Source organism: Stenella coeruleoalba (assembly GCF_951394435.1).
Source record: "Stenella coeruleoalba genome assembly, chromosome: 9".
Lineage (NCBI taxonomy): Eukaryota > Metazoa > Chordata > Mammalia > Artiodactyla > Delphinidae > Stenella > Stenella coeruleoalba.
The window spans coordinates 7,211,990-7,236,573 of record NC_137155.1 but is presented as its reverse complement, the minus strand read 5'-3'; the positions used below and the strand labels follow the sequence as shown (position 1 = coordinate 7,236,573).

Below are 24,584 nucleotides of genomic sequence, written 5' to 3'. Positions count from 1 at the left end.
CCTGTGGAAGACTTAAAGGCATCCAAGACATCCTCATAGTATCCTCACCTCTCAGAACCCCTAGGGCACCAGGGGGACCCGCATCCATTAACCTCCCACCCTACACAGTAACTGGGGCCCTAGGCGGCCAATTTCTCCCCTAATTTCAGAAGCCAGAAGTCTGCTGTTTTCCAGAGATTATCACTGCTCAGGTTCTAAAACCAGGTCCCTTCCCAGGCAGTGGTGTCTTCGCCCGGTCCTTCTAAATCACCCCGATTACACAACGTACGCAGCGCCGTGAACCCCTCGTTAGGTGGGCACCAGCCCTCTCGGTTCACACGGGCGGCTCGCTGCAGTATGTGGCACTGCTGCGTAATTTAACTGGATTTTCCCAACGTGTGCAGAAAAAGCAAGCTTTCTTCATAAATTTCCAAGACACTACTACTAATTACTACCTGGGGGGTACCTAACAGGCTTCCTCGGCGCTCGAAACAAGCCCTCAGGGGCATCATGTCCTGGGCAGACCCACGAAGCTAAGGCTCAGGGCGTGCTCTCTCTTACACCCGGAGCACACACTGTTTCCTCCTTCTAGTGCCCCAGAGATCCACCTGCCTTGGATTCAATGTAAGAGACCCTCTCTCGTTCCCAGGGTGGGCATGGCGTCTTCCCACGGGACAGGGCATCTTCCAGAGGAGGCGGCGCTGAGGGACGGGTACAAAGGGGCTGAGTGTCCCTGGCCCGGTGGAGCCGGGTCCGTGCTGCCCCTGACCCCGCAGGAACGTGAACCGATGGTACCCCTTCCACGGGGCTGGGGCGTGCTCTGGAGAACTCGTCATCAGGGGTCACGGCCTCCCCACAAGATGACCGTGGGACGCCACTCCCACTTCCTGCCCAGGAGATTTCTGGGGCTGTGGTCTTGAGCCTCCCTTTCTTCCCTCTGGGCAGTGAGGTGGCAACAGGTGGTATTCTTTTGTTTTCATCTTTTTATTATAAAACTCTGCCCATGTGCTACCTCAACCCCACCTGCTCTAGGAAACAGGATTCTGTCCCGAGCTAAGGCTTCACATTCCACACAAGGATCTGATTACGGAAGGCCTTCTACTAAATTCCTCTTCCTCACTAACTTCGTTATGTATCTCCTGAACTTGCGTTGGATGTTTCAGGCGTCTGTGCATCCCTTCTCCAACCAGCCAGTGAAGTCCCTGCAGTGAGACGCATGCCTGCTTCACCTTGGTTTCCACGGTCACCCAGCACATGGTAGGTGTCTGTGCGGTGAACGTTTACCACATTAGCAATGCCGAAAATAATAATGTTGGGGACTTGTGGTTCCGGCCAAGATAGAGTAGCCCCACTCCCCCCCCCCGGTCCTTGAAGTTACCACTGCAGCCCTGGACATCACACAACCACACGCACAGGGAACTCTGACAGATGGAAAGAAGGACCTGGGCACCTGGGGAGGTGAGGAAGGACACCGTGGTGAGTTCCTTGGTTTCCTTACTGCCTCCCATAGATCCCAGAACTGTCAGACAAGAGCAGCTCCAGGAAAAGCCTGCTCGTCTAGCCAAAGATCCAAAACCAACCCATCCGAAAAGAGCAGCCTAACAGCAGAAAACCTTTTCGGCAATACCTGTCCTATTCCAACCAAACACCCACAGGACCCCCATCCCCCAATGCACAGGAGGAGGTGGTCCTTGACCTCCCCACCAGGCAGGTGTCAGCCGGGTGCAGGGTGAGCCAGCCTCCTTCCCCACCCAGCCTCAGGCCCCAGTGCAGTTGTGCGAGCAGACGAGCTGCATTTGCTCCTCGCCTGTGTCAGCAGGGCCAGCGGGAAGGTGCAGCTAAACATCGAAATGTCCACGTGGCCCTGGAACTGCACCTGGGCAGGAACACCGCCTAAAACGAGAAGACCGGATGAAAGAGAATCGAGAGCTCACAGCACAGTATCAAAAAAGTCCAGGGTAAAACCTAAAAGCCACTTATCACACCAAGAACCAGAACGTGAACAGGCATCAGAACCTACAGGACAACTGGAAAACTGTGGGAGCTTCTCAAAGCGACTGCTCTGAGACAGAGGGACGGCTGGGTGACATCAGGTCTACTCCTACCAACAGACGCACCAGGCAGGGACCCCGAGACCCACACCTTCCAGGACCAAATCTTGTCCTGGGGGAGATTCTGCTCTCTCACCTTCTCAGAGCTGTCAAGGAGCCCCATGACATTCTAGAAGCTTCTCTGTGTACATTCAGTCACCCAGGAAAGCCAGCTGTCCCAAGATGCCTGGGTCCTCCACCCAGTTGTGTCCTAATCATACCCTAACCCCAGTCCTTCCAACTCATTCCGCTGTCTCCCACTCCAAGTTTGTAAAATCCTACCACGTGCCCTCCCTGCGGCTAAGCAGTCTCAGATATCAGAGAACACTGCTCCAGGCCACAAGTTCCCTGGTATTTAGTGGCAGAACTGGAAGCTGAACTGGTTCCCTGAATTCCACTTCGTCCAGTGCCCTTAAACTTCCATCTGCAGGATAAAGTGGGTGATGGCCCTAAAGGAGGAAACAGGAGCGTAGTCTGTGAAAGGAGGTCTTCTGGAACCCAGCTCCTCTGTAAACTGGGATTCAGTTACCTTTAAGTCACAAGAGAATGCCTGGTATAAAGACTGTCTCAGGGGCCTTCTGCAAAGTGAGTGGGACCGGGGACTCAGAACCAACCCTGGACGCGCCACTGATGGCTGAACACCGGCTTCCATGTCACTTAACACCTTTCAGCCACACACACAAAACCACCGTCACCAGCCAACCTGATTCCAACTCACCTGAGTGGCTTTACGCCTTTGGATGTTATTTTACTGTTTTCTTAAAATATAGGGAGGGGAAACTGAAGGGTAGGAGAGAAAAAAGACAACGTGGGCGACAGTCAGGACGACGGTCAGTAAACACTTCTTAATGTGTAAACTGCTTGCCTAGAATTTATGTTGATCATCAAACCCAAGTCCTACTTTCTTCATGCTTTCGGAGCAATGCTGCGGTGGCTACAGGTGCAGATCTGAATGTCCACGACTTGTAAATCACAGATTTCTCAAAGATGTTTTAAAATCCCGCTTATATCATGCATATCAACATTCTTTACAAAGAGAACGATAATGGAAATCAGAATAATAGCTGCTTTTCGCTGAGTACCTACGACGACATGCCAGGCGCTGTGCTAAGCTATAGGTAGCCATCATCTGATTTATCCTCAGAAAAAGGTTTCCATGTGCAAATTTATCACCCCGATCTTATGGACGTGGAAAGAGAGGTGCTGAAAGGTGAGGTGAAGAAACTTGTTCAAAGGCAGTCGACTCATCTCTATGACTGGGAAGCTGTGTTCTTTCCACAAGACACCCTTGCCCCGCATTAGGGAGATCTCAAAGTCAGCAGCCTTAATGTAACAGAATAACCCTGTCCTAAAGTCACTGCCTTTTGCCTCCAAGTATAGCGTAACGCTACCTCGGAGGAGCCTGCTGTGCGAGTTCCCCGCGTGCAGAGAAGGCTCGGGGCCTTTGGGAGTAGTCTGCAGCCCTGGGACCGCAGCTCCCACTTAGAAAGAGCGTCTGTAGGAAGTGCCCCAGAAGCCGGCTCCTGGGACCCCACCAGCCACCGTCACCCACAGAGGAAGAGAAAGATCTCTCTCTCCTGATAGAAACGGACCAAAACTCTCTTAAATACACCTTCGGAGTTGGAAAAGTATTTCCATCCTAACCAGATAATTTGTAACATATTGATATGCGTACGGAATTCATGGAAAACTACTCTCGTGTATATACTGCACTAAAATGTCAGGAAACATTTGAACAGACAGTATCATCCACTCAGCTGCGGAGAAACCTCCCAGTCCTAGAAGGGAGAACTTACAAGACTTTCAGGCCGGAAAAAGTGAGAAGGCAGACCGCTCACTGGCCTGCGCTTCCCTTTCTTAGAGGGAGTGTTCCTCTGTCTCCCTCTTGATCACCCTCATCCTTCCAGCTAAGACACACACACAGCGCTGTGTCAGCCCAGGGTCAGCAGAATGCTGAACACCAGCGGGGTCCTCGGGCACAGATGCCCCAGGGTGGCCACCCTGATCCAGGCACGTGCCACCCTCAGAGGCTGGGCCCATGGTGCTGGCCCGGCTCACCTCGGACGTTTCAGAGGTAAGATGCATGGAAGGGCCCAGACACTCTACCGTCTGGAAGCTCTGCTAATACTGTGGGCAGGTTATTTCAGTGACCGTGTGTCTTGTTTCACAGTCATGGACTCTGAAACCCTCCCTCTGATTGCTCCGAGAGTGGGCAACACGACGGGCAAACTCATTTTGAAACCCCAGCTTTGCTCCTGAGGCCGGCTTGCTGCATTTAGTAAAAGCACTGCTTCCCCTAAGAAGCAGGGGCACCTGGGTACAGCCTCGGGGCCCTCTGCCCTCGGGGCAGCCCAAGATCCCTCACGGGCTCTGGGGGTGGACGGACGGCCCTGGAACCGGGCGGGCAGGCTTTCTCGGTTTCAGCAAAAGAATGTGCTGTGCTGGGAAGCAGCCCCGGCTCCGGAAAGCCGCACATCTGTACACCAGGCTTTCCTCTGCCCCAGTGAGTCTCGGCAAAGACAAAGCATGGCTTTCTCCTGGAAGGAGGAGCCCTCCAGGCTCTGGGGCTGCGGCGCTTTGTCCCACAGCCTTCGGACCTGAGGGCTGTCCTCAAGTGACAGGAGACACTGGAAGGGTCACCCTCCTCCCAAGTCCGGTCTCCCCTGCTTCCTGGCCCGGGGACTCTGCATCCCATCTCCTCCCACTACCCCCGTCCCCGTCCCCTCCCCACCCCCCAACCCCAGAGATCAGGTTTCAGCAGCATCGCCCCCGGAGACGTGGCCAGAGGCTGTGGAGGAGAGCTGGGGCTGAGCGCGGCGCTTACCTGGGCACCTTGGGGTGCTGGTCAGTCCATAGACGGGCCCGGGAGGTCAGGGGCCGGGCGGAAGGCGCTCCCAGGGCTGTCCCCAGCGGCGTCCCCCACCCACCGGGGCAGGGCGACTCTGGGTTCCGGCGTCCCGGGGGAATCGGGGCGGGACGCGGAACGGCCGCCTCTGAGGAGGCCCATTCAGAGGGCGGCAGGGAAAGAGCTCGTCCGGGGAAAGAATCCGGGCTTGCTGGGCGGCCGCTGGCTGTCGCGGGCAGCCTGCCCATTGAGTGCCTCCAAACGAAAGTGGCCCCGCCTCGCTCTGCTGCGCAGTTTGCTTCCTTTTCATTTCTTTTCCCCTTTTCCCCTTTCCCTGCCTCTAATCTCTTGCAAACTCCCAGCTGAAACCCTCTGCAGCTTAGTTTCAGCCCCAGACCCAGCACTACTCAAGGGACAAGCAGCTTGCGCGCACGCGCGGGGCTGGAGACTCCTGGGGGTCGCCAGCCCCCCCAAACCGCCCCCTCAAGCGGGCCTCCTGTCCAGGATCTGCGCCTCAAGAGGCATCTCCCCCAAAGGCAGACCTGCTTCCCCGGGATCCGATGCTCACAAAAGAGAAGCTTCCGCAACCGCCGGAGTCCCTGGTCAGCTCCGCACTCCACCCCTGCCAGCCAGGGTCCACGCCCCGTCCCTTCCCCCCGGGGCAGGGGCATTGCCTCTCCTCTGCCCCAGTCCCCAGCCCCACGGCCTTCACTCCATCCCCTGCCCAGGGCAGCCTGGGGGACCTTCCTCTTGTCAAACCCTGCAGGTTTTCCTCCTGGCCGCAGCGGCTCCCATGCCCTACCACTCCCAGTTTGCAGAGTCTCTTTTCTAACCACGTAGCCTGTTTCACCTGGCTGGTAGCTTAGTCCACCAACAGGCTGTTGGTGGGTCTAAACACATTCTATCCCTTTCTTCCCTCTTCTCTGCTCATGTTCTTCCGTCTCTCTGAAAGGCCAGCCCCACCATGCAGCAATCTGGTGGACTCCTATATACTCTTCAAAGCCCGTTTCAAATGATCCCACATTTTTATAAGACTTGGGACACTATCCCCCTCATTCAGATGAGTCCACGCTCTGTCCCTCGTGACCTGAAATCTGACAGTAACAAATCTCTATAGCAGAGTAGAGAGGCTCTGTCCCGTGTGTGGCTTTTGCGGCCGAAGCTCCAGGCAGTAGATACGTGCATTACTAGGTTTACACCCACCAAGCGCAGCAGGGAGTGGGCACTCGCCCCTTGCCTCTCCTGCCTTTCGGGCTGGGCACCGTCCCACTCATCTGTTAAATCCTGGTGCTCATGTCACATACCCTAAAGTCTTCCCTGAAAGAGAAGGCCCCACACCCCTCCCGGGAGGCCCCTTTCCTGCTCACGGGCTGGCACTGGCACTGCCTACAGCACACCACGATGGGACCAGGTGCCTGCAAGCAGGCTTCCAGAACACGCTCCAACCACACTGTGCGGAGTCACACCCGCCCCGCCCTGGTGCGACCCTCGGACACACTCATGAACCCGGTGACAGCTGACAGGTACACGCCTCTCAGCAGGAGAGACAGGCATGCCTGGGACCTGCAGGCTGGCTCTCTAAGTTACAGGCCAAGAAGATCCCAAGGACACTCTGCCCCAGAGGTCAGAGCAGGGCACATCCTCCAGCCTGTTTATGTGCCAGCAGGGCAGTGGCTCCTGCACAGGATCTGTAGGAAATGCCTGACCACAGCCCAGGGCAGCCCCAGCCAGCGGATGGACAGGCCTCTCCCACGGCCCACCGCTCCCTGAACAGAGAGGAAGGCAGCCGTCTGGCAGCCAGGCCCAGGAAGGACAGTGACGCAGCAGCGCTCCCCAGGGTGGGTCCTTCCCTTCATGCCGGTGGACTCTGTGGGCCTGATAAGTCTGGGGCAGCCCATGGCCGGGTGGAGGGGAAGAATGCCGCCTGCGCGCTGCAGCATCTGTGACCAGGACAACTCCGGTGGGGATCTACAGACACTTCACAACCTTCTGGAGATCTGTCCACCCCTTTGCCTTCTCTCATGCTTAGCTGGAGTGGCAGGGAAAAAGATTTCGTGCTTGTGCTGCAAGTGGCAGCAATTCTGATGAAAAGTCACGTTCGGAAAACTCTTCCCCTAAGACTATGCTGCCCCTACCTAGCACCTAGGATCTGGGTCAGCGGGAGCTGGGTACCCATGGGTGCTCACACCTGCAAGGTCACCCACGCACCCCTAGTGGAATCACGGATCAAGTGCAGACAGACTGTCCATTGTCAGCAATGCCAACCCTCCCCTGCACACGTCGTGCCGGCCAGCGAGCCATCGGCCCCTGCTGCCGTCCTCCACACTCCTAGAAGCCGTGTGCCTGCTTCCCTTTAAGTAAAAGGCGTCTCTCTCCTACTCACTCACTTATTTACTCACTTATGAGAAAACAGCACAAACTTTCATGTCGAACCTTATCTATGTTAGATGCCGGGACGTACTGATGAGTGAAACACAGACAGACAATAGTTTGGAAGCTACAGAGGGAGAGGGACATAACCCCAATCCAGGTCCCCGTTTCCTGCAGGCTGGGTCCTTACGGAGCCCACCCCACTGGGAGGCACATCCCAGGGCGGGTGAGGGCCGGCGGGCTGTCCCAGGGACGGCCTGGGACCCGCTCCACCGTGGCAGGCGGGGCCGGACGGTCCTCCGACACACTGCATGGTCATGGCCGCATCACGGGAGGTGACCGCGGAACCGTGAAACACTGCTGGGGAGGGAAGGGGCAGAGAGCAACTGTGGGGCAGGAGGGCGAGGCCTGGGCTGCCGTGAGAGGAGCGAGGTGGCAGGGCAGAGAGAGAGGCGACGTGAGTTCCTCTTCCGGGGGAAGCCTCAGAAAGCCTTAGCCATCTGGGATGTGAGAGGGAGGGCAGAGAAGCGTGAGGTGAGCCACGGACGCCAAAGTGATGGCTAAGGCACCTGGAAGGGCACGTGGAGGCCAGCAGGGTCCCCCTCGACGGCCCCCTCTTGTGTCTCCAGAGGGGCGTGTGCCGTCCAAAGGCACCAGCTGGTCAGTGTCTTCCAGCCCCCCAGCCCCTGACGGGCCTGCCGGCCTGACACGTCCTTACGGGGGCCATGTTATCACCTCTCAGCACTCCGTCCCGCCCAGCGTGCACTCAATGACACGGAATCCAGGGCCGCTGCTCCCCCAACAATGGGGTATCTGCAGGGTCTCCCTTAGGACTCGGTACGTGACACAGCAAAGGAAGCTCAGAAGCCTTATGAGGAAGCTCCTTCAGAGAAAGGCGGCCATGCAGACAAACTGTGGGCTTCTCCCGTGTACACAGGAGGGCAGGGCGGGGACCACCGAGAGGAGATTCCCAGGGACCTGCACGTCTTCAGCACAGGCTCTGCCCTAGTGAAACAGAACGAGAAGGGATCTTAGAAAGACCCCGAATGACCAGTACATCAGACAGGGATCCTCAGGGCCACTCTGACACCCTCCTGCTGCTCTCCCAGGCATTACGTGCCCGCCAGCACCCAGGGAGGCACTGCTCTGGGCTTCTTAAGGTCCAATTCAATGGTCTGCTTTTGCAGAGAAGAAATTAAAGACAAACCCAAAAAGCCATCCCCCAGGACCTCAGTTATACACTGACTTCACAGCAGCCCAACCTCACACTCCTCCAGGAAATCTAACTGTAACATCACACGGTCCGTCTGTCCCAGGGCGTGACCCACGGAGACCTGAGGACACACGACATTCACCCCAAGATGCCCAGCAAGTGCCTGCCGGGCCCTGGAGCATAGGAAAGGTTTTCCTTTTCGTCAAACTATGGAATTCTCATATTCCCCTGGCTTTTGTGTTTTCCATAAACTTGCTCTTTCTCTACACAGGCACCTATGTAAGTGCACGGCACGTGGTAAGAGCTCAAAAAGCAATGAATTCCTCAGTCCGAGCATGACTGTGAATATATACATCCAAGGTGCAGCTGAGTGCTCTGCAATATGTATATGCAAAAACATACCAGCCCGTGACAGGATTTCAACCAAACACAAAGCTTCGTTACCTCATCGCGGTGGTTTGGCCGGTGCCCCTCTCTGTCAAGGAGGCACCCTAATCTGGGGGTACCAGCTTCCAAAGGCACTGAGCCGGGTGGACCACAGACAGTAACCAAGGGTGAGAGGCAGATGGCAGATTTAAATCTTCACCCTTCTCAGGTCTCCTAATCCAAAATCTTCCCAAGCGTATCCAGCAGAATGTGGAGTTTTCACCGGGACTGCCAGCCTGAGGTGACAAGAGTCACAGATTCATTTACCTCACACCATGCTAGGAATCCACGCGGGGCAGGGGAGCGCCTTTGTAAGGAAAGGAAGAACTGCAAGCGGCATGGGGTGAGTGCTTCCAGTAAGAAAACACCTCAACTGCTACGGACCAAGGCTGCACGTGCATTTTCTTTCAAGTCGTTCCCAGTTCTCAGAGGCGTCCTATCCCCATTCAGAGGGAAGGTGAAAACACACAGGGCCCGAGTGGTGGCTGGGTCTGCAGGCCTGCAGCCCACTCCAGGGCCGAGACCCACCCACGTCTCCAACCCCGGGGCAGAGCACAACTTTGATAGACAACGAGGCTTTGGAAACGCTTTAATGACAAAGTCCGTTTGGCATTTAAAAACTATATTGCAAGACAAGTCTCTGGTACATTCTCATGTACGTTATCACATACAAATCGATGTACATTTGGTACATTTTCATATATATGTAAGCTGAAATCTACCTTCATTTCTAAGAGATGACACCATGCACAGTACTGCTATGATTATTTTGGCTTAAGTTTAAAAAATGTCTTAAGAGGTCTGCAACTTGTACGAGAGGTGTATAATGGCGACTGTGGGCCCACATGTGTCTGTCACCAAGTCTAGGGCCTGGTCCCAGGTTACTGGCCTGAGGGGCTCAGAATCAGGACAGCAGCAAAAACCCCATTGGAAGCACATCAGAATAACTTTTACACGCTGAGATTCGAGAACAGTCCACCAGAGGGGGGATGAAGCGAGCTGATAAATAAATTTAGAGGGACTTCCCTAGTGGCGCAGTGGTTAAGAATCCGCCTGCCAATGCAGGGGACACGGGTTCGAGCCCTGGTCCGGGAAGATCCCACACGCCACAGAGCAGCTAAGACCGTGCACCACAACTGCCGAGCCTGCGCTCTAGAGCCCGCGAGCCACAACTCCTGAGCCCGCAGGCCACAACTACTGAAGCCTGTGCGCCTAAAGCCCGTGCTCCACAACAAGAGAAGCCACCGCACTGAGAAGCCCAGGCACCAACACAAAGACCCAATGCAGCCAAAAATAAAAAAAATAAAATAAAAAATCTAGAGAAACAAAGACGCCTTTAAACTCAGAGCACGCAAACAAAAGATGCATTCAACGCGGTTGGGAAATCATCGGCTCACGTGGGGACACTTCCAAGCCTGCCTGTTTGGTGGGTGAGGTGTCAGCACAGAATGCCAACATCTTGTATGTTCTGAGCTTCATCCCACTCGAGTGAATGAGTGCTCTCATCTCTGCAGACTACTGCTCGCTGCACAGGCACAGGCCAGCACTGCACACTGAGCTCCAGCAGCCCAACACTGATGTTTATTTTTAAATATAGTTTGAAGCTATCAACCTTCCTGTTTTCCATTTTCTAAATCTGGGGCAGCCATGGGGGTAGTAGCAATAGTTACTAACCATGTCAGTCACACGGGGTCACATTCACCAGCAGGCGTCCTTTTGCACAAATCGGAGGGCAAAGTGTATCCCATGTGTATACAGATGTGGATATTCCTATACGTAGTTATACACACATACGTACCTAAATATAAACATGTTATAAATACATATATAAATGTATGAGCTTTGTAGGTTCTGCAAAATTCAAAGTCATCAGGGACATCTATAAATGTCACACACGTTCACATTCAGTACACGCTTTTATTCCTATTATAAACACTCTCGTTAAGTTTGTAAAATTTCAAAAGAAAAACTGAGCTGGGTCCAGGAAGAAAGGGGAGGTCTGGTAGAAACATTTTACAATGTGTCAAGCTTTGAAGAAGGACAACTTTTTTTTTAAAACAAAAATAAAGCATTGCCTCAAAGTAACCTCTCTCTTTCTCTCTCTCTCTCTCCCCCTCTCTCTCAACAAGACTTTCCTGGATATCCCTTTTCTTCCTCCCTCTGGCAAAACATCACCCATTTCTACCCTTTGAATCCAACTCCAAGAGGTCGCGACAGCACTAAGCAAACCCTGTACCCCTCAGGCCAGGGCCTCCTTCCTGCCAGTTCAGAGTAGCCCTGGGTCAGAGGTCCTCCTCCACCTTCAGTCCCTGCCCACAGCCCCAGGCAGGGCCCTGAAAACACCAGTCCTTCTCTCCAGAACAAGGGTATATGAACTAGAAGCTGCAAAATGTATAAAGGCCTTCTCTTTCAGTAAACTAACGTTACAGTTAATGGTGCTCATTGAAGCCAAAAGTCCCCAAATGTTCCCTAAATCCCACTTGTAAAACCGTCAGGGCAAGACAATGTTCTGGAACTAAATAAAGATGACGGTCCTCCACGCAATGAACCGTTCACTTCAAATCGGTCACTTTATGTTATGTGAATTTTTCACTTCAAATCGGTCACTTTATGTTATGTGAATTTTACCTCAACTAAGTTGGAGGCTGAGATATAGCAGAAACAAATTTTTAATGAAACCTTTCTTCATATTTTTTCCCATTTATTTTGAAAATATCGTCAAGACTCCTTAGCCTTTCAGCTACGAATGACAGAGTAATTTAGATCTTGAACTTCACAATTTTCTCTCTTTTGCCTTCATGAGGATTGAGATTAAATGACCCCTTTACTTAAACTCTTACTAATATTTTTGTTTTCAAGAAACACATTTCCTGCTGAGGCTCTAAGATGTTCTGCGCCCAATTCAATGTTGGGGGTGGTTCCCCACACCAACAAGCAACGCTCCGACACCAGCCGGGGGTCCTACAATTCAACTCAACTCTACCTGGAGACAGCGTCAGAGCCCACAGGCTAAGGGCTCCGTCCCACAGGACTGCCCTCCCTTCAGACCAACCGGCTATATAGATCAGAGGTGGTCACGACCCCTTCCTCAGCTTCCAATAATTTGCTAGAGTGGCTCAGAGAACTCCGAGAAACATTTTACTCACTAGATCAACAGTTTATTCTAAGAGGCTATAACTCAGAAACAGCCAGACGGAAGAGATGCACGGGGCAAGGCATGGGGAAGGGCGTGGAGCTTTCATGCTCTCTCCAGGCATCCCACTCTCCCCAAATCTCCACATGGTCACCAGCTGGGAAGCTGCCTGAACCCTGTCCTTTTGGGTTTTTCTGGAGGCTTCATTATATAGGCAGGATCGACTAAATCACTGGCCACTGGCGACTGATTCAACTTCCAGCCCCACTCCCCTCCCTGGAGGTCAGGGGGGTGGGACTGAGAGTTCCAACCCTCTAATCACAAGGTTGGTTCCCCTGGCAACCTGCCCTCCATCCTTTCCAAAAGTCACGTCATTAACATGACAAACATCGTTATGCTCTAATCACTTAAGAAATTCCAAAGGCTTTAGGAGCTTGGTGCCAGAAATAAGGAAAACCAAATATATATTTCTTTTTACAAATAAGAGTATCACAGACTCACATCTGGCATTTCTAAGGATGGTGGCCCCGGAGACATGTGTTTCCTGGGGTGTCATGTAGGCTGTGTCAGGGATGCACTGAACATACAGTCCCGAGGGCGGCCGTTCCAGGCTCCTCCTCGAGGGTCCCAGGTGGGTAGAACCTGCTGTCTCTCCCCATGGAGCTCACGGTCCAGCCCCTGGTGCCAGCTGTCCTCCCAGCACCTACCGCCGCCCTGCCATCTCCCCCCGCTACCTGTCCCCAGTCCTTCAAGTTACGGCCTCCTCTTCTAGTTACAACACACTGCTAGGAGAACTCAGCAGTATGTGAATTCATATTTAAGTGTTCATTATTTGAGTAAACATTTAAATATCCCTCACTCTCCTGGGGCAGGTACCGTAATTTAAAAGAGGAGCTTGCCAGGCCCAGGCCCAAGGCATCAGGAGCACATGCTGGGGAAGGGCAGGCTACTCTGGGCTCTGGTCCACCCATCACCAACCTCAGCTTGCTTTGTTTACTTTGCTTGTTTACTGCAGAGGTGAGGGGTTGGTATGAGCCGCCTGTGGCAGCGACGAGCCAGGCAGGCTCCCGGGACCCCGGCACTGGAGTCTGGGGGCTTAAACTAAGTGCCACAGGACCTGGAGGGACACAGAACAGGATGTGTGCTACCCAGAGCAGAGGGCAAGAGCTGCAGGCAAAGGTGCACTGCCAGGTTCCAGGGGATAACATGGGCCTCTCCTGAGACAAACTCTCCCTCCCTGACCAAACCGGAGATAGGGTCCTGGAGCCTCGATCTTGGCCTTTGATGTCTGTCCTCGGAGGGCCCAGCCTTTAGCAAGGATTCTGCTAAGTCATCCCCCCTGCCTGCTCTCTGATCAAGTTCCTCAACTCCTCCTTGATGTCTAAGCCCTCTGCCCGTCCTCAGCAAGATCCTGTTGGGCCAGTTTGGCAAGAATGTCCCTTCCTTGATGCTCCTTAGTAACTTTTCATCCCCGGACCCTGTCACTGCTCTTTGGCTATATCTGCTGCATTAGGATTTGAGCTCAGCTCCTTCCCCTGCTGCAACAGTACCAAATAAAATCTGTCTCTACCACCTTTCACTGGTGTCCTGCTCTGTTTCTCCCCGACATTTGTCTGCTGGTTGTCTGGGAAATAACCCGACACACCTGGGTTTACACTGACTAAGCGGGTACCTAGTTCAGTTTGATGTAATAAGACACACAGAGGAATTTTATGTCCTTAGTGTTGTACTAACTGCACACTAACTAAAAGAAGTCAGAACACAGCTGCCATCGTAATATTAATAGCAACGAAGTCAGAAATCGTTACAAAGGCCCCAATCCATTCTGCTAGGGTCAGCTGATCACACCACCTGCATCTCCCACAAATCCAACCCGCCTCCTCCCACCATTTCTGAAATCGTTTTGATGCTCTACCCCACTGCCTACTCCGACTCCGGATCAATGCGTGAAAACAGAAGTCTGAGCAGTTGTCTCCCCGTCTCAAGACATACCCCATCTTCTGTGGCTGCAGAGAACAGCTGCGGCTGGGCCTTCTCTCACCCCTCCAGTGCCCTCCAGAGCCCCGTCTCCATCCTGTCCTGGTCCGCAGTACCCTCTGCCACAAGGCCCGCCCCTGCTTTATCTCCATCCCAAACGCCCCCCTCCATTCACCTAGTTAGCTCCTACTTACCCTACTCGCCCGTCAAACCCTCAGCCCTCCTCACCAGGTAAACAACCACTACAAACTGGCAGAGTGCCATCGTCCTGTCCTGGGCTCTTCCCTGTCGTGGGATCACTGGGCGCATCCCTGCTGTACCTACTGCACTTCCAGGAGGGCAGGCCTGGGTCTCTGGGTTCACACCAACCCAGCAGAGCACTGCGGAACAGAAGTGCTCAATAATAAACACGGGCAGACTGCACCCAGGTCCACTCCACACCAAGTATTCCTGCATTTTATACTTTCACGTTTCATTATAGAAAATTCCAAAAAATACGAAAGGAGACAGAGTAGTATGATGAACCTCTGTGAAGACGTCACCAGCTTCAACTACTGTCAACTCACAGCCAATAAATACTGTTTCAACCACAGCCACACCATTTCCCCCAATGGGATTTAAATTAAACTTTTAATGTTGAGATCATGGTACAGTCACACGGAGATCCCCTATACTCTTTATCCAGTTCCCCCCGATGGTAATATCTTACTAAGCTATAGCAGGATGGTGATATTCATACAGTCAAGATAGAGAACATTCCCACCCCACAAGGACCCCTCCACTCCCCCTCCACCTTTACCCCCTCCAAACTCCTAGGAAACACTAATATGTTCTCCATTTCTATAATTTTGCCATTTAAAGGATATTACGTTAAGTGGAACCATGCAGGATGTAAACTCTGGGGAATGGCTTTGCTCTGAAGATTCACCCAGGTGTGGCACCACCGCTGCATCAACATTCTGGTTCCTTTTCATGGCTGAGCTGTGTTCCATGGTGTGGATGGACTGCAGTCTATTTATCCACCTGCTGGAGGACACCCAGGTTGTTTCCAGTTTGGGGCCATTTAGAATAAAGCTGCTATAAACATTTCTGTTCAGGTTTTTGTGTGAGTATAAGTCTATTTCTTTGGGACAAAAACCCAGGAGGGCAACTGCTGAGTCACATGGTGGTTGCATGTTCAGTTTCTTTAAGAAACGGCCAAACTCTTTCCCAGAGAGGCTGCACCATGGTCCGTTCCCACCGGCAGTAAATGAGAGTTCCAGTTTCTCCACATCCTCACCGGCATTTGATGCTGTCACTATTTTTATTTTGAACCTTTCTGACAAGTCTGTAGTGATGTCTCACTGTGGCTTTAATTTGCATTTCACTGAAGGCTAGCAATGCTGAACATCTTGTCATGTGATTATTTGCCACCTGTACATCCTCTTTGGTGAAACGTCTCTTCGTCTCTTTTGCCCATTTTCTAACTGGATTGTTTGTTTCTTTATTGCTGAGTATTCACAGTGCAAATATTTACTCCCAGTCTGTAGCTTGTCTTTTTATCCTCTTAACATGTTCTTTCCATATAGCAAAAATTTTCAGTTTGAATGAAGTCTAATTCATCAATTTTTCCTCTTACGGATCACGCTTTTGGTGCTAATCTAAGAGCCTTTGCCCAGCCTGGACCCCAAAGATTTTCTCCTATTTTCTTGGTAAAAGTTTTATAGTTTTCCATTTTCCATTTAAGTTTTTGATCCATTATACATTAATTTTTGTATAAGATGTGAGACTTTGGTTAATGTTCTTTTTTTTTTTTTTGCCTGTGGGTGCCCACTTGCTCCAGCATTATTTGTTGAAAAGGCTATCTTTCCTTTACTGACTTGTTTTGGCACCTTTTTCAAAAAAATCAGTTGGGCATATTTGTATGAGTCTATTTTGGGGTTTTCTATTGGTTTCTGTGTCTATCCCTCCACCACCACCACACAGTCTTACTTACTGTAGCTATATAATAAATCTGGAAATTAGGCAAATCCATTCTTCCCACTTTATTTTTTTTCAAAATTGTCTTAGCTACTCAAGTTCCTTTGCCTTTCCATATAAATTTTAGAATTATCTTGTCTATATCTACAAAAAAACCTTGCCAGGAATTTGATAGGAATTGTGTTAAAACTATGCATCAATTTGGGAATAAATGACATCTGTACCAGGTTGAGTTTTCCAACCCATGAACATGTCTCTCCATTTATTTAGATATTCTTTTATTTCTTTCATCAACACTGTGTAGTTTTCAGCATATAAGTCTTGTACACGTTTTGTTAGTTTTATACTTTAGTATTTCAATTCTGATCTATTATAAATGACGCTGTATTTTAATTTTTTTATTAACATTTTTTTTTGATGTGGACTATTTTTTAAAGTCTTTATTGATGCTTCTGTTTTTATGTTTTGGTTGTTTGGCCGCGAGGCATGTGGGATCTCAGCTCCCTGACCAAGGATCGAAACTGCACCCCCTGCACTGGGAGGCGAAGTCTTATTAACCGCTGGACCACCAGGGAAGTCCCGACACCTGTATTTTAAATTCAGGTTTCTACATGTTTGTTGCTACCATATAGAAATATAATTGATTTTTGAGTGCTTATCTTAATATCCAACAACCTTGCTGAATTCACTTATTTGTTCTGGGAGGTTTTTTAGTAGATTCCTTAGAATTTTCCCCATGGACAATCATGACATCTGCCAAAGGGACAGTTTTACTTCTTCCCTTCCAGTCTGTTATCTTTTATTTCCTTCTCTTGCATGGTGCCCCTGGAGAACGTCCAGCATCATGTGGAGCAATAGTGGTGTTAGCTGTAGGATGTTTGTAGATGCTCCGTTCTATTTTGCTGGGGTCTTTAGTCATTAATGGGGTGAATTTTGTCAAATTCTTCTTTTGCATCTATTGACATCATGTGATTTTTCTTCTTTCTCCAGATAATACAGTGGATCGCACTGATGGATTTTCAAATATTGAATCAGTCGTGCATCCCTGGAATAAGTCCCACTTGGCCATGGTGTATACTTCTTTTTATATATTACTGAATTCTATTTGCTTCTATTTGGTTAAACAGTTTCGTGTCTATGTTCATAAGGGATAATTAGTCTATAGTTATCTTTTTTGCCATTGCCTTTGTCTGGTTTTGTTATCAGGGCAACATGACCTTCAAAGAATGAATTGGAACGTGTTCCCTCCTCATCTATTTTTTGAAAGGGATTATGTAGAATTAGTGTTAGTTCTTCATTAAATATCTGGTAGAATTCCCCAGTGAAACCATCTGAGCCTGGAGATTTCTTTTTGGGGAGTTTTAATAAATTACCAATTCAATTGCCTTAATAGTTACAGGGTATTCAAACGGGTATTCAAAATTTGTGCTTATCATTAAACACTACATAAGTTGTCTGTAATATTCCCTTATTGTCCTTTTGGCTTCTACAGGGTCTTCAGCAATAGCCCTATTTCATTCTGATATTAGCATATGTGTCTTCCCTCTCTTTTGCCAGTCTTTCTAGAGGTTTGTCAAATTCTTTGATCTTTTCCAAGAATCAGCTCTTCGGGTTATTTTCTGTTTCCCCGTTTATAATTGCACTGCTTTCTGCTTATATTTTTAGAAGAGGGGTGAATGTGAGCCACCACCATCGCTGTGCCTCAGGGGTCAGCCACCACCCGCCCCTCGACTGTGCACAGCACACGGGGCCCCCAGCCAGGGTTGTGTGTGTGTCTCTGAGCTCCCCCTGGGCTAACGTCCTCAGGGACTGCCGAAATGAAAACACGGAAGACTCGGAAGGTGTTCTTAAGATTAAACGGCTCCAATTTCACATGTTTGCTTTTTGTATCTGAAATCAAAGCCCTACTTCTTCCAAGCGGACACCTGCACACCCAAGTTCCTTAGACACACGGGCTGCACAGACGCCTAATCCACACTGGATGTGCAGGGCCGCACAGTCACACACGGACATGCTGGCCCACGCAGCCCACGTCTGTCCCAGGGCCTGATGCTCCAGGCCAGGACGGTCACCCCGCGGCGCACACAGGGCACGCCGAGCTCGTTCAGCCCCCAGGCCCTTCTCAAGTTCAGGAAGGGCTTGTGACCTCCACCCAAGGGCCCTAGCGGCCCACATTCGGAGCTGTTAGTGAGTCTGAAGGTTTTCTCTGGTACTTTCCTTCCTCAAGCTTATCATCCACCCTCTACTGCTGTCACCAGCATGTTTCCAGTGAACCTGGTCTTGGAGTGGTGGGATCTGACTGAATTCCGTGTCAGAGGCTGGGCTCTAGCCGGAATCCACTAAATACGTTCAAATTAGCCATTAATCGTGGTCGACTCCGGGAGGAGGGGGCTGTGTGGAAATGGAGGCATGGCCCTCTGCTTCTATCTAAATTATTAAAACACAGAAGAACAGACACACGGCTTCACGTGTGTGAGTCCGTGCACCACACACACAGGAACACAGGCACTTCTCATGCTGTGCTCCTACATGTACAAACAAATGCACCAACACAGCACACATTTCTTCTTACCCTTCATTTCAGTTACACCTGCTAAGAAAGACGTGCAGTTTAATTCTATGCTAAAAGCAAGCATCTTTGGGAAGAAAACTGGCCCTTCTCTTAAATGACACATGGATCTCGTTTTCTCTGGAAAAAGAAGGAAAATGGAGCTAGCTGTCATCACTACAACCTCCCCTGCGTAAGAGGTGGGATTTAAACACAATGTCTGCTTCCCCCTCCCCCAAAAGTGCATCTAATGAGCAGAAGTGGGAACCCTCACTCAGCTTCCCCAGGGCAGAAAAGCAGCCGCATAAGGAATCCACAGTTACAGAGAAGAGCGATTTTAAAGTGTAAGTTCAGCTTGAGCTACGTCCCCTCCCCTCCTGCCCGGGGCCAGGCCCGTCCTGGACTCTCAAGGCAGGTGGGGAATGTCCATACCAGGAAGGGGCGCTGAGGAACCCACCACCGCTGCGTTAACTCCCTCTCCGGGGCCGGTGCAAAGACAAATTCGACCCCGCAAGTATGACACGTGCCCAGGGAGGAAGCAGACCCGTCCAGAAGCGGCCACTCGCTGGGGAGATCCAGGATGGTGGCCGAGAACGTAAGGGGCCAGGACAGGTCTGTGTGAGCGGGCGAGGGCAGCCGTGCCACTCAGAGCAGGGAGCTCGCTGCTCTCTGTGGCCCCCACCTCCTCTGAAAAGGGAGGGTCGGGTGTTCCAGCTTCTTCTTTCAACTCCAAGTAATGCCACAGGGAGTTGAAAAGCACCGATGTTCGGCTGCTGAGAGCACCATGACCCTCCGCATCAACGCTTGAAAGTGCTCAGTGAGCAGAAGAAAACAGAAGCACACCTGCAGGACGCCAGGCAGAGATTCAACACCACTGCTAACCCCAGCGGACTACACCGCAGTGTCCCTGCACCTTCCCCAGCCACAGCCACAGCCACATTGCTGAGATGTGACACACGTGGAAATATTTCTGCATGAGAGGACATCCAGAGCAGAGGAAAGGAGATGGGTTTCTTACCAGGAGCTCCTTTGTACAGACCACTGGGGCTGCCCATCTGCGGCCCGGATGGGCTGAACGGAGGAAAACGTGGGCTTCTTGTCACTGGAAAGAGAAAGCAGAGTGACGAGCTGTTCCCCTCCGCTCCCTCAAGGGGTGGGATTGCACGCTACGAGCTCTGCTTCTTTCTTACCATACGGCATTTCTGGAGACACAGGAAATGCTGGTGTGGGAGAGATGGACTCACTGCCACTGCTGGTTGGACAGAAGATCCTGCCGTCGATCACACCCAGGTCTGGGGGATACGTGGTGATCACCGCCTGAAATCGGCAGGGGGCGTTGGTTAGGTGAAGGCCACTTCCAGACAGCTGGGGGCCCCTGGCACCCACTGAGCCAACCCTCGTCTGAGACTGGGGACAGGAGGCAGCCATGGAAAACTGGAAGAAGCTTCAATAACAGTCAAGGTAGAGGAAAGTCTCTTGTGGCCAACATTACACAGCTCATAAGTGGAATTAGCAGAGAGTCTGTGCAGCAGAGGGAAAGTGAGCGTTAAGTGAAAAAGGCAGGGTAAAAGAATTGTCACCTGTGGTGTGTCCACAGATACGCAAAATACCCAATGAATTAAAAACACAGGCACAGAAAAGAGGCTGGCAGGACGTAGCCCAGATATTAACACTGGTTCTGTGTGTGTGTGTGTGTAAAGACTACTGGTGACTTTCTTTTCTCGTCTATTCTAGGTTCCAACTCTTCCACCATGAGAGTCGATGAAACCCTAATTTCAAAGGGTTCATCGTTCGGGGGTTTGCCAACCTGTCTTACTTCAATTCTGAATAAAAGCCTTAAGTACGCCTCCCCAAAGATGCTATGTAGATCTCCCCACGGAGCACACATCCACGCGGACCCACTTTCTTCCTCCCTCCCGGGGACGCCGGGAGGCCTTGGGTTGGGGACTTGGGGTCCTTTGCGATGACTTCTGTTTGCCCTTTGCTGCCGCCGTCCAGCCATGGAGCTCTGAGACCTCTACCCTCACGGCCCACCTGCATGCTGGGCCCCTCATCCCCATTCTACAGATCAGAACACAGAGGCTCAGGTGACCCCAGTGAGTGAGGTGCACGCCCACACGGCTCTCTCGGGAGAGCGGGGATCCCACCCAGGATCCCGGCTGGTGCACAGCTGGGCTCCCCCCAACACCACCTGCCTTCAGGGAGGAACGTCGTGTGTGAGACGGGGGCGAAGGCGGGTGGGGAGCTGAATTGGTGACTTGGGACGGGGCTCAGGCCAGGCTCTGGGTGGCGGGGTGCGTATACCTCCTTGGCGTTGTCTGAAGAGAGAAAAGGCGCCAGGCTCGGGGCCTGTTCCGCACTGGTAGTCTTGCCCCAGCCGCATGTGGAGAAGGCTGGCTGCTCCCCAGCATTGCTGTCATACTGCTCGAGGCTCAGCTTCCGGAATCTTCCGCCCAGCGGCTCGTCACCTGTTAGGAGAGAGACACGTGGGCCGCAGGCGTTTTCATCATGGAGGAGAGCACTGACCCTCAGTTAAAACTGACTTTAAAACTTCTCAGAGGCATTCTTTGTTTTATTTTTTCCAGTTCCAGAACATTTTCATCACCCAAGATGAAACCCTGTCCATGCCCATTAAGGGGAGCGTTCACTCCCCGTTCCCGACCCCCAGCTCCTGGCAACCACTAATTTACTTTCCGCCTCTATGGATTTGCCTATTCCGGACACTTCATGTACACGGAATCACACACTCCACGTCCTTTGCTGTCTGACGTCTTTCACCCAGCGTGACCCTCTCGAGGCTCATCCTGTTACTGTGTGAACTGGCCGTTGTCCACGTTCCTGGCTGTTTCTCCCAGCGTCAGCTCCACCAGGGAATCGTGCCTGGCCGGTTCCCCAGGGCCCGGCACACAGGAGTGCTCAGGAAGCATAAGGGACAGAGAAAGGCTGGGACCCAGGATCGAGGCTTCTTTCCCCTGGCTAAGCGAGCAAGACAGATTCTTGGTGGTGGTCAAGCTTCACAGAACCCAGGGTGGGCCCCCTGATGGCCACAGGCCCTGGGACTTAGTCTGAGACCTCTGCCCACATAATCCGTCTTCCCCTTCTCAGGGCATCTGTGGTCAACTTTGGGGTCACAGTGCCTGCACCTTGCCTTATGACCACCAAGGAGGTAACAACCACTCAGACCAGAGACACAGAAATCTTTCCTTGAGTCACATATCCATTTCCCTACACAAACGGTCACCTTCTTGATATGTTGTCCTGCATCTTTACAAAAAATTGTATCCGTTCTTTGTGACCTCTATGAATCACCTATTTGTTTATGCTCAATCCCAGGATACAGGTATAGTGATATCAGAATTGTTAACCTGTACACCTTTTATTTCCAAGTGTCAGAGATACTTCGTATTTCATAGCTGGTCCACACTGGCTGCTCAGGGGAGCCACGGGGGCTGCTGCACGTGGACGTGCAACCGAGGGCATCCTCAGACTCACGGGCAGGGAGGAAGCAGCCCCGGCGCCGGCCTACTCCCTCCGGAACCGGCTTCTGGGCAGGACCAGGCACTAGGACGGCACCCAGGGCTCTGGGATACGACCAGGCTGGGTGTGACCTACAGCATGCCAGAGCTGTGTGCGAGCCCTGTCTGCCTGCGCCCCGTCAGGGCCAGAGTGGCCCGAAGGCCACACCACCTGCAGAGCTTCAGGGCTGAGTGAGGACCCTGCACGTGACACCCTGACGCTTAACAGCAAGAAATCCTGGGGGGAAAAAGAGCTTAATTCAAGCACCAACAGTCGGCATTCACTGTCCCACTGTCCAGTGCAAGAAATGTCACAGATCCTCAGCCCTGCTCCAACCAACTAAGACTCACTTTATGGGGGATGGGGGAGGGGTCGGGGGCTGCAATCGATCTGTGGACTCTCACGACTGGTGGTTTGGGAAACCTGCTGCAGGCTGTTAGGATGGCAATGTTTCTATCGATGATATCCTCCGAAAATTCAGACGTGTTAAGGGTTTCCCCTACAGTTCAGATTTAAGCGATGTAATCCCTACAACTGTGACGGTCACGATGACACTGCATTTAAAGGTGGGGTTTAAATTACCAATGGCTCATCTGGAGAGACTCTGCCCGCTGCTGTGAACACGCTGTCACGTGAGCACCCCGGCAGCATCATGCCCCTCCCTCAGCAGGGCCTTTCAGAAGCTGCGTGGAATTCAAAGGCTGCCGCATGAAGGGAGCTCCGTCCACAGAGGGAGAACACTCAACAGCTGTGCCCAGTGAGGAGAGGAGTGCGACTCCTTCGCGGGCGCCCCCCCCCCAAACCCTCCAGCTTCCCGAAGGTCCCTTCCTCGGACAGAGGCCAGCCAGGCACAGCCCTCCGTGTCACACGGGAGGACATCTGCTGGGTGCCATTCAGCTGGTGACCCAGCGGGCGAGATCTAAACCCGGTCTCCGAGTGGCCGGCCCCTCCCAGAAGAATCCTTCCACCCCTCCTGACATCCTTCCTCCGTTTCCAACAGCTGACCGCTAAGACCTGGCCTGGAGGGGCGAAGGGAGAGGGCATTGGGATTCGGGATTTGGAGGCTCGTGTCCACCCTCACCAGCTGGAGGACCAGCCGCAGGGCATCCTCCAGCTCCCGTTTCATTATGTGAAAAACGAGCACAATGCTCGCCCCCTTTTCTCCCCTGCAGAGAAAAACTGGGGTGAGGATGACATAAAATGGGTTTAACACATGCACACTGACACAGCGCCACCGCCGTCCTGCGGGCCTCTTCCGGGTCCCTCCTCGGGTTCCCGCCCTCCACGAGGCCGGCGCTGCAGGACTGGCCCGACGGCCACAGACCTGCCCCTGGATGGGCATCTGGAGGGAGCGGGCGCCGGGAGGCGTGAGGCCGCAGGGAGAGGCTGGCCCCCCAGAGGATCGGGGCCCAGGCACGGGCTCGCGTGCTGTCACCGGGGCAACAAAGGTGCAGAGTGGGGACAGAAGGGGCCCGTGCGAGCCTGGCTGCCCTGAGAGGCGGAGCGCCAACGCCCTCCTCCAAAGCTGCAGGGTTACACAGAGCACGGAGCACCTCATCCAAAGAAACACCTCCACCCAGATCGCGCACTGACACCTGCAGCCCATCACAGCCAAGAGATCCAGAGCCCGCGCTGCCCCAAAGCCTTCCGGACAAGGGACCTGGGGACGGGAAGACAGCTTCTGTCCAACATGCAGGATAATAAATGGTGTTCTGTGGAAACAGCACATTGCCATCACTCCAACACGCTGTGTGGCGTGAAGCCCCAGAAAGGTGCGGAGAGTGTGGGCATGCTCCCCGACCTCAGTGCCCCGTGACCTCAGCCCTGACCTTTGAACCAGAGGGTTCCAGGAACTGAGGCCCCATTCCGTGTACGGCCCTGCGTATAAAAACCAGCCAGCACAGCCTCGAGGATGTACTGCAAAGGCCCGGCTATAAAAACATGTCCAGGTGGCACCAGGGCCCAAGAGGGAATATGCAGAACTGAGGAGGGAGTTCCAGAGAAGGAAGCTTAGATTTGTTTTTTTAACTGAAGGACAGTTTACAATGTTATGTTAATTAGACTTTAAAAACCTCTCTTCAGGTTTCCTGTAACAGTCCAGTTTCAGAGCAGCTGGGGAACTCAGTCTGTCCTTTCAGCTGATTCAGAGCCACATGTGGCCTCAGTCCTGGGCTTCCTCCAGATGAGGCCCTGAGACAGCGTCTGTGAGTGGCCCCAGAAATGTCCCTATGGAACACAGGGGTTTGCAACCATTTCTTGATGTTCTCTCTCTCAGGCACAAATGAAGATAACAAAGAGACTTTTCTTCACGTAAAAATCTCTCCTGGGGCTTCCCTGGTGGCGCAGTGGTTCAGAGTCCGCCTGCCGATGCAGGGGACACAGGTTCGTGCCCCGGTCCGGGAAGATCCCACATGCCGCGGAGCGGCTGGGCCCGTGAGCCATGGCCGCTGAGCCTGCGCGTCCGGAGCCTGTGCTCCGCAACGGGAGAGGCCACAACAGTGAGAGGCCCGTGTAGCTCAAAGAAAAAA

General features: G+C 52.4%; 1 protein-coding gene across 5 annotated transcripts in view; it reads right to left on the bottom strand.

Moving 5' to 3' along the window:
- Nucleotides 1-24,584, bottom strand: part of TNS3 (tensin 3) — a 188,128-nt gene that overhangs the window by 35,572 nt on the left and 127,972 nt on the right. For all 5 annotated transcript variants that reach the window (XR_013829912.1, XM_079932350.1, XM_079932348.1 and 2 more), the window contains 3 exons: nt 20,845-21,008; nt 19,731-19,857; nt 19,559-19,642 (listed from right to left, as the gene is read on the bottom strand). Coding sequence is in view for 4 of the 5 variants with exons in the window: in XM_079932350.1 (XP_079788476.1) it covers nt 19,559-19,642; nt 19,731-19,857; nt 20,845-21,008 (375 nt within the window). In the remaining variant the exon portion in view is untranslated. The remainder of the gene's footprint in view (nt 1-19,558; nt 19,643-19,730; nt 19,858-20,844; nt 21,009-24,584) is intronic.